The sequence below is a fragment of the Chelonoidis abingdonii genome, chromosome 3 (assembly GCF_003597395.2).
Source record: "Chelonoidis abingdonii isolate Lonesome George chromosome 3, CheloAbing_2.0, whole genome shotgun sequence".
Taxonomy (NCBI): domain Eukaryota; kingdom Metazoa; phylum Chordata; order Testudines; family Testudinidae; genus Chelonoidis; species Chelonoidis abingdonii.
The window spans coordinates 139,979,154-139,992,792 of NC_133771.1; the positions used below are offsets into that span (position 1 = coordinate 139,979,154).

The 13,639-nt window shown below is 41.1% G+C and overlaps 1 protein-coding gene across 6 annotated transcripts in view; it reads left to right on the plus strand.

The window, feature by feature from the left end:
• The first annotated feature begins 3,936 nt into the window (after positions 1 to 3,936).
• TBCE (tubulin folding cofactor E) overlaps positions 3,937 to 13,639 on the plus strand; it is a 65,069-nt gene continuing 55,366 nt past the window's right edge. For 5 of the 6 annotated variants that reach the window (XM_032783134.2, XM_032783136.2, XM_032783133.2 and 2 more), the window contains exons 1-3: positions 3,937 to 4,017; positions 6,703 to 6,840; positions 8,820 to 8,904. In XM_032783134.2, coding sequence (XP_032639025.1) covers positions 6,741 to 6,840; positions 8,820 to 8,904 — 185 coding nt within the window. In that variant the 5' untranslated portion in view covers positions 3,937 to 4,017; positions 6,703 to 6,740. The remainder of the gene's footprint in view (positions 4,018 to 6,702; positions 6,841 to 8,819; positions 8,905 to 13,639) is intronic. The other variant, XM_032783139.2, reaches the window with a different exon arrangement.

Sequence of the window (13,639 nt, forward strand, 5' to 3'; positions counted from 1 at the left end):
CTGGCTTGTTGATGCTGAGGCTTAATATCCCTTCCAAAAATTGTGTTACCATTACTTATAACTCTGGATATTCTTGTCATTCATGTAAATTGTGATTAATTTGAGCAAGAGAGTTGTCAAGCTTAAGATGAACAACAGTATTGGCAGTGTTAGGCCTAAAACTTCCGGAAGCTTTATAGAGTGAGTTTTTTGCAAAATCTTTTAAAAAATAAAAATAAATAAAAAACAAAACAACCTTTGCAAAATTAAGCTGCAACTTGTGGTCCAAAGTTGCCTACAACCAGATAACATTTTATGTTGACTCATATATGGTATAATGGGTCATGCCCTGGGTAAAGCTTATTGAAACCACTTTGGAACTTGTGGTTAAGAGATGCTGCAGCCAAAAAAATGATTCCTATGTGGGTTTGATGGGCTAGGCCTTTAGGCATAGGTCATCAAGGTAACCTTACCCACAATCAAGCCAATAGCCCATTTAGAGGTAACTTACCTAGAAAACGAAGGAAAACCACTGTCGAGACAGTAGTCTATATAGAAGTAAGCTATCTCCTTGAGCATAACTTATAAACTAAAACAATAATTGGCTACAAGAAAATAAGTAAGCATGAATTATACAGCCAAAGCAACAACACTAAATTTGGCCTAACCTGATTGGTTGACCTGCTTCAAAACACAGCGGGCAGATGAGTTTAAATGTGTAGAACCTCAGGTGTGAGTGTGTGTCTTGGTCTAAGAAGTTATTCTCTTTGATCTGTCTGAACCAAGGAAACCTGAACTGCACCGACTATCTGCACCTGGCCAATGCAAAGAGCGGTTGACTAAAGGATAATTTATTCTTGGCAGGGTAAGGTTTTAAAGTAAAATAGTCTGGTTGGATGCAAAATAAGGTAATGGAGTAAAGAAGTCTGGGTTGCTCGAGCTGTTTTGATCTCAAGATGTACTGACACTATAGTATTAAGAATGGTAGTGGGATAATTTGATCTCAGATTATATTAATACTGCAGTATTCAAAATAGTAGTAAAAGTTTAATACTAGTGTTAAATTGTTTAAAAATAGTAGAAAGTTGTTAATCAATTTATAGTATCTTTGTTTGTACTTACAAGTTTTATTCCTGCCCTTAATAATTATAAGGTTAATAGTTAATAAGTAATAACAACTTTGCATGTACTCGTGCCTGTCATCAGTAAAAACTGGCAATGTTAAGAACATGCTTTTATAGTAATAAGTAGTTAATGCATGACATTACCTGTAGTTGCGCTGTTTGCAATATAATTTGTCATTTGTATTAATTCGTATTCAATGCTGGTCTTTAATTTTTCTTTTCATATTCTGTCTGTGTTGCATTTATAGCCGTAAGTCATTAAAAGCCTATCTTGAGGAATAATCAGTAGTTTTTAATTTCTTTATACAGACACCATTTAAGCTCAGTACATCTGTGTTGGGTGGTGGGAAGTAGCAATTGCCCAGAGCCCCATTTGGGCCCTGATGCGTGTCCCTCTCTTCCTGTATCTCCACATAAATGTCCAATCCCTTTTTGAATCTTGCCAAGTTCTTGGCCTGAATGATTTCAAATGGCAATGAGCTCTACAGTCTAATTAGATGTATTTCCTTTTATTTGTTTTACACTTTACACCTTTAGATTTAATTGAATGTCCCCTTGTTTCTTGTCTTATGAGACAGGCGAATGTAAACTCCCAGTCTACACTATTCTATACCATTCATTATTTTACTTTTATCATGTCTCCTCTTTTGGGTTTCCTTTTGTAATGTAAACAATCCCAATTTTTTCAATCTTTCATATGAGAGTTTTTCTTGCTCCCTGATCATTCTCTGAATTCCCTCTAACCCTGCAATATCTTTTTTGAGCTGAAGTGGAGCAGTACTGCACACAGTATTCCAGATGAGTCTGTGGCATTGATTTATGGGAAGCCATCCCACTGCTGAATGGCTCCTGCTGCAAAGCAGGGAGCAGCCCTGTGCAGCCCTACTGTCATTTGAGTGATTGAATAGGGCTGTGACAGTAGAGCTGCAGAGGGCTCCCTGTGCTGCCATAGGGCTGATGACACCCAATCCCTGCAGATGGAAGGTGTAGGGAAGGCTCTGGTTCCTAGTGAGACAGAGCTGGGAGTTTCTGCTGTGATTTTACATGTAGAGAAATAATATTGTTGTTAGAATGTTTGACTAGTCACAATGATATAAAATAGACTGTTCTGTTCATTGTGTTCCTTTCAAAAGATCCTATGACTGGAAAGTTGCCTTGAGTTTTAAATGACAGTTGAAGTTAGTGGGAGCAATATATTCTCTGAAAATTAGGTCCAAGGTATCTTAATTTGAGCACCTACAATCTGGTTTCACTTCAGAAATATTTTACCTGTAACTTGCTCAAGGTCACACACCAAGTCTGTGTCTGAGCCTGGTACACAGCAGTCCTCATTCCCAGTCCAGTATCTCATTCATAAGAACACACAGTAAATGCTGCATCCTTGTGAGACATTTGTTCAGTAATTCCCTCCCAAAGTACCAATGTCAAGGTGGATTTATTTCAGTCACTGATTTTAGTACTGATTTAAATTAGCAAGCAAGAAACCATGATTTAAATAATCAATTTTAATCTTGTTTTACATTTGTACTTTTTAGTTGAAAGGTTAAGTCTCATTGGTTGCTAAGCTTTAACACGTGTTGATTTGCCACTAAATAGTCTTTACACCAATTTTGGTGTTGCTTTTTGCTAACCAGGAGGACACACACTAAATTTATTCACAATTAAGGAATTTTATAGTTTAACTTACATTAAAAATTGAACAAATGTTTTATATTTTTATTAGAAAATGGTAAATGATGTATTTATTTCTTCTGATTATAGCTTTTTTACTCATGATTTGTTTCAAGCTCTATTTGGTTAGAAATTCAAATAAAATAAAAAATGAACAAACCCAGCAATTTAAAATGTTTTAATTACTTAAATAAAACTCTTAAATAAGTTAGATATAAAATGTTCTCAAAAGTATCAAAACATGTTTTATAATAAAACACTTTTTGTCTAATAAATTAATCTGTTGATAATGAATTAATTGTTTCTGGTTTATTATGTTCAAGATTTTAGAACTTGTCAATCTCAATCTCATTCTCACAAACCTAGTTTGTATTCATATTTTTGGATGAGGAAACTAAGCTTTTCTGCCTTTCTCAACTTCCAGGTTGTTTTTTAACTGTGAATAAACTAGTCATTGAACTTAAATAGTTGAATAAACTGACATGAGAGAATGTTTTTGCACCTGCAGAAAAGTGGTTTAGCACTTCAACAAACTGTGGTTCTAAGTACTTAGGTTGTGACTAACCCTGGTTTCAGGGGCTAGACTTGTTTTAAAAAGTGGCAGAAAACATGTACTTAACTATTTTAACAGATGAAAATTTAGGCCTTACTATAAGATGTAATAATTTCACATTTAATTAAGTAGGTTCATTTTTCTGAAATAAACTGATGTTTAATTAAAATCCAATTTAAAAAAATCATCAACTTTTATCTGCTCGGGCCAACCAGTTCATCAAGCCTGTGCCTTGGCGGGCAGCACTCTAAATACTCCTTGGCCCAGGCTGCTCATTGCATCGCCCCCGCCACGTGAAGCACCAAGTTGGAAACTTCGCCCAATCAGGAAACGCACCACAACCAACAGCCACTCAGAAAAGAGTTATCCGCACACATCCCTCTGCAGCTCCTCCCCGCGATGCATCATGGGATTTGTGGTCCAGGTAGTTTGCGGCTCTCCACGCGGAGTGACTGAAGAATACATTACCCAGGAGCCTCTACGGTATCCATTCTGTGATTATAAGAGGAGGAGGAGCGGTTTAGTGTTTCCGATAGGGCGACCAATGGGAGACGGGGGGAAATAGGCGGGCCTTGAACGATTGAACCAATGGGAAGGCGGCGGGGCGGGTCTCTGTGCTTCGGTTTGTTTGGGGAGGGAGCGACCCTTACCGGGAAGGCTCCAGCCGGCCCGGGCCGCGGCGGGATTCAGGTACCGGCCACAGCGGCTAGCGGGAGCCGGGCAGGGGTTCGGGACCCCCGGGAGGGGCCACGCCGCGGCCCCGCCCGCCTGGGGAGCGCTGAGCGCTGAGCCCCTTGGGGCGGCTCCGCTCGTGCTGGTCACCCCTTGCCCCGTTCCGCGCGCCCTCCCCGCTGTGCCCTGGCGGCGGCGCCGCCTGTGCAGGGGCCCCGCCCACTGCCTGCCGCCGGGCCTTCTCCCGGCAGCGCGGTGGGTGGCCTTAGCGGGTCTGTCCTATCGGAACCCGCCTGCCCCGTGTTTCCAGCCCCTGCCCCCTCGCAGGACTGCACCGCGCGGACCCCTGCCAGGGCGAGGAGAGGGAATCTCTGGGGCCTCCCTGCTGCAGCCGAAGGGCGGCCTCTGCCCCGCAGACTTAGCCCCAGCGGGGGCCCAGCTTCCAAAGCGCCCTTGTTTGGATTTGGTCTCTAGGGAGAATTGGGAAACCTGCTTTCGGTTCAAGCTCTCTCAGCCCATACAAAGATTGTTACCCAGCATGGCCATCACGAGAGCTGCTTAAATTTCTGGAGCAGCCACAGCCCAGTCAGCACCCAGCTGCAGCCTCTGTGACATCCTCAGGGCCATATAGATAGTATAGACCAAGGTCAGCAGCCTGCAGCATGTGTGCTACAGGTGGCACAGGGGCCGATTTTTATTGGCACGCTGCTGCCAGCCAGGGTTCTGCTCAGCCTGCTGACGGTCTGGGCTTCTGGCCACTGGCCCCTTGACTCCCGAGGTTCCGGCCATTGGCCCTGCTCAGCCTCACTACTGGTCTGGAGTTCCAGCCGCCAGGCCTCCAGCTAGCCTTGATCTGGGCCTTTGGCCCTGCTCAGCCTGCTGCCAGCCTAGGGTACCAGCAGCCAGCCCAGGGCTGTGCTCCGGGCCTGGGTCCAGCGCTCTGCAGCTGCCTCCAGCTTCTAAAAAAATCTTGCATGTCTCGCATCCCCAGAAAGAGCATCTCACACCACCAGGGGGTGCGTGCACCCCAGATTAAGAACCACTGCACTAAACTGATAAGATCTGCATTTTAGTTTAATTTTGAATGAAGCTTCTTAACCATTGTTTACTTTACATACAACAATAATTTAGTTATATTATATAGACTTGTAGAGAGAGACCTAAAAATGTTAAAATGTATTACTGGCACATGAAACCTTAAATTACAGTGCATAAATGATGGCTTGGCACACCAATTCTGAAAGATTGCCGACCCCTGCTGTAGACATAGTGTGGATGCGGCCCACATAACACATGGAGAGCTGCATATATGGCCCACGGGTAAATAAGTTGAGAACCACTGCTCTGGAGAGTTTCATTGTCTGTCAGAACACACTGGTCAGGTTTACTGTATTCAACCCTGCTACAGGGGTTATAGATCTTATCCATCATTAAACAAAAAAGAAAATATCTTTTGTGTTAATTGCCTGGCTTTGGCTCTGTTGTTAATGGATGGTGCAATAATAAGCACTGTACTGTCCATTAGGAATTCTGCATGGATTGTATTTTAGGAGCGAGGATAATTCCCTGCCCTTATAGTTCTGCTTCTCTGAGCATCTGTGACATGAATCTCACTCTCAGATATGCAGTTAGGGGAGCTTTTGCTTCCTGTTCTTGAAAGGCACTAGTTAGCAGGAATGCTCTGAGGCTGGGGCATGCACACAGCAAGGCAGTCTTTGAGATTGAGAACCGCTGTGCAGCAGACCATCTGACTGTGGGTTGGGACCCCAAAGTGGGTCATGATCCCGTTTTAGTGGGGTTGCTAGGACTGGCTTAGATTTGCTGAGGCCCAGGGCCGAAGCTGAAGCCTGAGCCCCACCACCTGGGCATGAAGCCCCAGGGCTTCAGCTTTGGGTGGCAGGGCTTAGGTTACAGGCCTCTGGCCCAGGGCTGAAGCCTTAGTCTTCAGTTTTAGCCCCTCCTGCAGTGGGGCTTTGCCCCCTCCCTCATTCTGGGGCACAGGGCTTGGGCAGTCTCAGGCTTTCATCCCCCCCTTCGGGATCATGTAGTAATTTTTAATGTCAGAAGTGGGTTGTGGTGCGATGAACTTTGAGAATCCCTAGATTAGAGCAGTGGTTTTCAACCTTTTTTACATTTGTGGACCATTACAATATTTCAAATTGAGGTGTGGACCCCTTTGGAAGTCTTAGACGTAGTCTGCGGACTCCCAGGGATGTTCTGCGGCTCACAGGTTGAAAACCACTCTTCTATGGTAACAACTTTTCGTGAACCCCTTAAACATAGGCTTTGGGCCTCCAGGTTGAAAACCACTGGATTAGAAGGTCAATCTTAAAAACTTGGTGGAGTTTTCTGCATTACTGGAGGCGTGAAACTCAAGAGTGAAAATCATCATGATGAAAAAAAAATCATCATGAAAAGCAGAATTAGGAGATAAACCACAATAAGAAAATGCCTGTGACTAAAAAACTTCCTGAGTAATAAGTGTCACTTCCATAGCTATTCCAGCAACAGTAACAGAAAAGTCGGAGTGAGATGCAGGGGAGAATCTGTATTTGTCAGACTGAAAGGTATAAGATTGACAGAGGAAGAATTTTATTTTCTTGTCTCTAAGAGGAGATTATGAACAATGAAAAACAAACACAAAAATTGTAACTTAAAAGCACTTGTTTATATTTGTCAATAGTGTTGTTTCCTTTTCCCCAGATCCTTAAATAAGTGCCTTGGACTGCAGATTTCTCACAATGACTAGTAGTGTGCCTTCTGACGTGATTGGTCGAAGAATCCTGTGTGATACAGAATATGCAACTGTGCGGTATGCTGGTAGTGTTCCTCCCACAACAGGTAAAATTAATGTTTTGTAAATATAAAGGTTAACATTTGCATGAGAAACTACTAGCTGCAGATCATAGTGCCATTTGCTGTCTGTCTGGTTTTGTTTACTAATTGATGCAGATTGGCCTACTTTGTTGAGCGGCTCTGGTAACTTTGCAAAATACAATTAACTTCAGGACAGCCCCATTAGTACTAAAACTTCCAATAGTTTCCTAATACCTAAAGTGAAATGGAATGATTTTTTAATATAACTGATAATATGGTGGAGTCATAACAGTATTTTAGGGAGGGGAGAAACTGATTTGAATAACCAAAAGCCTCCTCCATATAGCAAACAATCTTGTTCTTAGGATAGTGATCCCTTTACATGTACTGACCTTCCTGTCCTAAAAGGAATGTCACATTATTGCAGGATCTCTTGCTTCACCACACCTCCCAATATGGAGAAATGCTATCTGGGGCATACCACTTTTAGCAGCCCTACTACAGAGAGGCCCATTACCTTCTTGGAAAATACTCAGTGGGTGGGGTAGACAGGGAATGCTGAAGGGAAAGGACAAGAGATGGTCTAGGGCAGTGGTCCCTCTAATTTTTTCCATCCATGTGTGGAATGAATTTTGTTATGTGCACCATGTTGAGGTAGTGTGTGATGTGCACCACCAGTAGAAACCAAAAACTTAGATATAATATATATTTTTAAAAAGTTACCATAGGGATAGTAACTCTTGCCAGGACAGGTTAGGTATTTTAGAGCTTACAACTGAAAGAGTTAAATTTAAGCATAAGAGAAATAAAAATCATGAATGCATAGACCAGGCAAAAAACTAAAATAACACACTTTGACAGAAGTATCAAGAAGTTAACAACAACAATAATACAAGTATGTGTTGGGAGGTGAGTGTGAAAAACAGTGTGTGTGGGAGACAGTGACACGGGTGTGTGTGTGTGTGTGAGTGATGCACATTGCCCCTTTAAGGATGCTGAGCCCATTTTAAGTACACTGCCCTTTTAAGTAGATCAACAAGTTGAAAAGCAGTAGCAGCTGCCAGCAAGCTCCCTCCCTCCTGAGCCCTGTCAAGCCCTCCCACCCCTGCTCTGTGGAAATGGGGGGCCAATGGGAGGGGCACCTGAAGTGCTACATCAGAAGTGGTGGCACTTAATCACCTGCTGGGCAGCTGCCCAGCCATGCAGCTTAAAAGCAGTTTAGGTCTAGGGTGACTATCTTGCAGTAAACTCATAGATTAAAATTAGTTTTCTTGAAGTTCTCATGTCCTACCCAAACAACAAAAGTGTGTGGTGTCTCCAGAACTCTTTCTATTAGAGCTTTGGGGTCTGTGATTTCCTAACAAAATACTTTTTGACATTACTTTAATTTTGAGGATGCTTTCTGATTGAGGTATTAACATCCTGGGCTAAACAAACTGCTAGGTCAATGACCTTGTAACTCATTAGCCCAGGAGAGAGGGTATAGATGCATAACTTTCCTAGCACTTTTAAAGTTTGAGGATTCTTGCTGTGCTGGCACAGACCCCCATTTGTGGTCCTGGGAGAGACTATAGTCCCTCTCCTACCTTTCTATAGGACTCTGCATAGCCCTGGACCCCTTTCCCTGCTCCTGTTTTTTGTCTCTCCAGATGCTTGAGCCTTTCTGAGGAATTCCTTTAACAGTTCCACATTAACAATTTCATCCAAAGTATCGTTTTTGTTAAAAATATTAATAACAATACATTTTGAGAACTAGAAGGAAGAACTTTGCAGAAACTTTTCATTGCCTTCAAAGTAAGTGTGGCAACTTTCAGGCCAAATCAATTTTTGAATGCCAAAATTATAGGTGGGCTTCTAAGTAGGACTTTATATTGGAAATTAGTACAATTGGTACTATAGAGAAAGTGATATACCCATAAATGAATCAAATGTAATAGGCAGGAAATGTCTGAACTCCAAACTTCTATTTTTTGAATCAATATATTATTATTTTTATTTTTAAGGACTTTGGCTTGGAGTAGAATGGGACAATCCTCAAAGAGGAAAGCATAATGGCAGCCATGAAGGAATACAGTATTTTAAATGCAGGTAAGTATCTTCTTAAGAAGATTACATATTTGACCAAGACACAAAATGGGAAGAGGGAGAGAAATATAGACCATACCCAGGAACAATGGAAATGGTGAATATTAGCAAAATACTCAAAGTTCTGTCCCTCAGTATTTAGGGCTTGTTCCAAGTATCATTGAAGTTACATTAAATTCTAAAAGCTAGATCCTACTTCTGGCTCCATTCATAGGCACCTTGCACCCAGGTGGATCCAGTTGCAGATCTGACCCATAGACTAATATTGAACTGCCTGCCTGGAGGTTCTCATGCATCTAAAAGGTTTGACTTCTGGGCACTATTACAGGTGGTCTTTGGCGGCTCTGTTTATGGAAGGAATAGAACGGTGTTTAGGCCCTGTAGTATAGCAGGAAAATCATTGTGTTCTGCTGACTGTCTCCTTATGCAATTCTATGGTGGTGTTTAGTCTTCATTTACTGCGCTGAATATGGCTAGAATTCAGATTTAAAATTATTCATAAATGCACTTTAAGGGGGTACACGAAGTGTTACCTTATTACTGATTCTTTCTCTTTGGTTTGCGGGGGGGTGAGGAGATGTTTGTCTGATGCATTTAATGGACCATATTGGCATGCATTTCTTTTTTTTTTCTTTTTTCGTTTTTTATTGTAACAAAGCCTGGTGAGAGCAAGCGTAATATCTTTTACTTCCACTCTGTGTAATACCAGTCTTTTATTCTTCCCTTCTTTAATTCTTGTCTGATGTTACTATTTTTGCCTGCCATTGCTAAAATTACCTTATTGTATTTAAAAATACAGTTAGTATTTTGTAATTTTGTGTGGTTAGGAAAAGAGGGAAAACTTGCGGATGTTTTACTCTTCTGTGCTCCAAAGAAAACCCTTCAGAAATACAAATTGTTATCCTTGTACAATTTCTCCAGTCTGGATCAAATAGGGAATACTTTTATCAGTGTAAGTGGTGTGGTGGGTTTTTGTTTTTTGGGTTTTTTTTTGTTTTTTTTTTTGTATTTAATGTCTACATTGATGTAACATTAAGGCTATAAATAACACTCCCAAGTCAAGAATTGCAGAAGGCAAGGTTCTCATAGCAATGTTAAGTTGCTTAAATTGTACATATGGAGTATTTTGGTACAGGTTACAGGGGTAGAAATTGTAGTCGAAGTACATAACATATGATTAAACACAAGTTAATATTTTTATGCAAACTTTAAATCTTGTGTTTCCTGATTGATGGGTCTCTGAATTTAAGATTAAAAATTCTGGTAGAAATTTTTAAAAGGAAAATTATTCTGACCTCTTGACATCATAATGCTCTTCTGTAATAAGAGTTCTGTGTAGAAGACCTTTTTATTATCATGGAAGAGACTAATGTTGGAAACGATGGATTCTCACCACAAATTTTTCCATCCCCTGTGCAAAGCTAGGATCTGCCCGTTACCAGTGTTTTAAAGTCTTTGGAGATCTCCAGAGAAGAGATTCCCTGATGCTTTCTCACTTTCTTGCCTCCTAAGATTGTCAGTAATTGCTGCAGAGGAATTAACCTATTGTCAATACTAAAAATTTTTTAACCAAAATTTAGTACTGATAAAAAAAGTAACAAGCTTTTTTATCAAACTAAATAATCAAATGTATTGCCATGAATATTTGGAGTGGAAGGACCAGTTTTTTCTATTCAGATTTTCTTTTTTTTTTTTCTGTGAATTTTTAAATTTTAGTCTTTTGTGTTTTACTATTGGAAATGACTGATGTGGCTAAGTGACAAAATACAAGACAACTTAACTTAAATACTATCTATATTTTTGCAGTGGAAACTTTATGCTTATATTTGACGTACAAAGTAAACAGACTGCCATCCCCATAACAACTCTGAATGGCCATCTGCTCATGCTAGTTGATTTTAGAAATTGAAACTTCTTGGCATCTGCAGATGATGAATTTTTGACTTGCGTATGACACATCTAACTCAAATCAATCGGAAAAGTTTGTAATCTCTCTCCCAATGCACAGCCAATGAAAGCAGAACTTCATGGTAAGGATTTCCTTCACAAAAATGAGTGAAAACTGGCAATACCTGCCTTACTCTTACTCTTGTAACAAGAGATATGTGATATTTGAGACACTTTGTTCTCTTCCCTCCCTCCCCACCCCAAGCACAATACATAGCTGTTCTCCAAGTGCCTCCTAAATATCTATTCTCAACTTGTAGGCTGCAACCAGGCCTGGTGTGGGGGATATGTTTATCCATCTTTCCTTATGACTAGATGGGAAGAGTCTTGCCATTGTCTTCTGTTAGAATGGGATTATGATATGGAAAAGGCTGAATCACTGTTTTATGGTGTCCTATAGAAACAGCACTGCATGAAATGAAGCATATTTCTGTATTGAGAAAGAAACTGGATCTAGTTTACCCCCAGGTCACATGTGCCAAGAGAGCTGTTGGAATCAAATAGGAAACATTAAGGTGAAGGGTGATTCTTACAGTTGTATCTAGAATTCAGTACCATTACAAGGCTCTCTAAAGAACTTGCTTCTGTGCTTCAGGAAACCTAGTGTTCTGAATTCTTAATGAGGTACATCAGTTCAGCCTCTGCTCGAAGCTGCAGAAGAGTTTATCCTTTATTTTGTTTAATGACTCAAATGGAAAATAAGCTAAGGTCTCCCTGAAGGTTCCAAAATAGCTATTGCTCACCCTTAGCAAAGAGGCAGAAATAGAAGGGATGGATTCAGTTCGCTAATGTAAATCACAGCTTTCAGCGTGTGTCTTCTAAAATTCAGGACTTGTCTGGCATGGCAGCCCAAGAGGTTTCATTATCAGAAAATGAGGTGGTAAAGCTAAGTTTATTCTTTAGAATAGGAAAGGAAAAGTGGGAAAATTATACAGCTCTGAGGGATGGATACTCTTTTGCCTTATATCTAATAATAGTTACTAATAAAATTAGGCTTAATGAAGATAAGGGCATTCTTAATAGAAGAAAAAGAATTACACATTACTGAACTCCTGTTAGCAGAAGAATTCCAGTTGAGAGTTCCAGGACTGCCATACTTCTTAAATAATGTAATTAGTAATGGAAGTGGCCCAAATGCTTTGAATTCAGTTGAAGAAAAAAGTACGAGCTCCTGTGTTTCCAAGGCATAATTAGCTACACTCTGCCTTAGAAGAGAGACATAATCCAAGTATGTGCAGTATATGTGTCTGTGTAAGGTGTCCAGCCTGAACAGGCAACTGACAAAGCAGTACGTACTCTAAAATGTCTCAAATGATTATGTAAAAATACCCAAAGATGATGCAGCTGTAATTTTTCTAATACCAGATATTGTGATTCGAAGGAAAGGAAATCTTAGAGAGAATATGGTAAGAGAATATACACAGTTTTGGCTTTCTGTCAAATTGAAAATAATTTTGTGCATCATTTAAATCTGTTCAATACCTCTTTTCAGAACTGTGCTTTAATTAGGGATTCTTTGGTAATAATTGGTCCATATTCTCCACTCATCAATGCAGAGTATTTAAATTGAAGGTGAGGCATTCACTTTTCTTCCTCAGAACCATTGTTTCTGTAACTTGGGAAGATCTTTCTGGAGAATACTAGAGTGGATGGTTGATCCTAGTAATCAGCCTGATTGACAGCTTGATCCAGGGTCGGGAGTATAAAGAGAGGGTAGTTGCAGAGGCAGTGTGAGATGAAGGAATCCATGTGTCCATGAAAGCCAGGAGCTAGGGAGAATGAGCTATGAAAGATTGTGGATGGCTGTGCTCGTTAGAAGTGGGGTAGGAGTTCCAGAGACAACAAGAGAAAGGATTGAGGAGGTAGTGGGGAAAGGAGGGTAATGGAGAGGAGGATAGGAATGGTGGCACCAGGGAGGCTGTGGTGGGGATGGCTGTGGATGTGGAGAGAGCTGGGATGAAGCGGGGGCTAGGAGTGGGGCAAACGTCAGTGGTGATGAGGAGGATGTGCATGTGGGACCTAGATTTGTGCTAACTGTCTGTAACGATGCTGGTTCTGGTGAGACCCAACTGAGAGTGCCAATTCAGGACAAATTGCTTAAAGTTACAGGCCAAGGCCGGCCAAACAGAGAAGACTTCGGTTTTACCCCACTGGCAAACCACAAGTCACACAAGCAATTCCCTTAGACACTCCAGTTTCCCAGTATCACCACCAGTGCCACCCGTCCTGGGGCTGAATGGTTATGAAAACCAATACCCCAGTAAAAGAAAAAAGGTTCTCTCGATCCCAAAGGACCCAGTCCCAGACCCAGGTCAATATACAAATCAGATCTTACCCACAAATCACACTGTCGCCAATCCTTTAGAATCTAAAGGTTTATTTATGGAAGGAAAAAGATATAGATGAAAACTAGAACTGGTCAAATGGAATCAATTACGTGCAGTAATGGCAAAGTTCTTGGTTCAGGCTTGTAGCAGTGATAGAATAAATTGCAGGTTGAAATCGAGTCTCTGGAGTACATCCACAGCTGGGATAGGTCATTCAGTACTTTGTTTAAAGCTTCAGTTTGTAGCAAAGGACCTCCAGAGCAGGACTGAAGATGAGATGGAGATGAGGCAGCTGCCTTTTATAGTCTCTTCCAGGTGTAAGGACACCTCTTTGTTCTTACTGTGGAAAATTACCACAAAATGGAGTTTGGAGTCACATGGGCAAGTCGCATGTCCATGAATGACTCAGTTCTTTACAGGTGGCAGCCATTGCCCACATGCTATCTTGAACGTCCCTAGGAAGA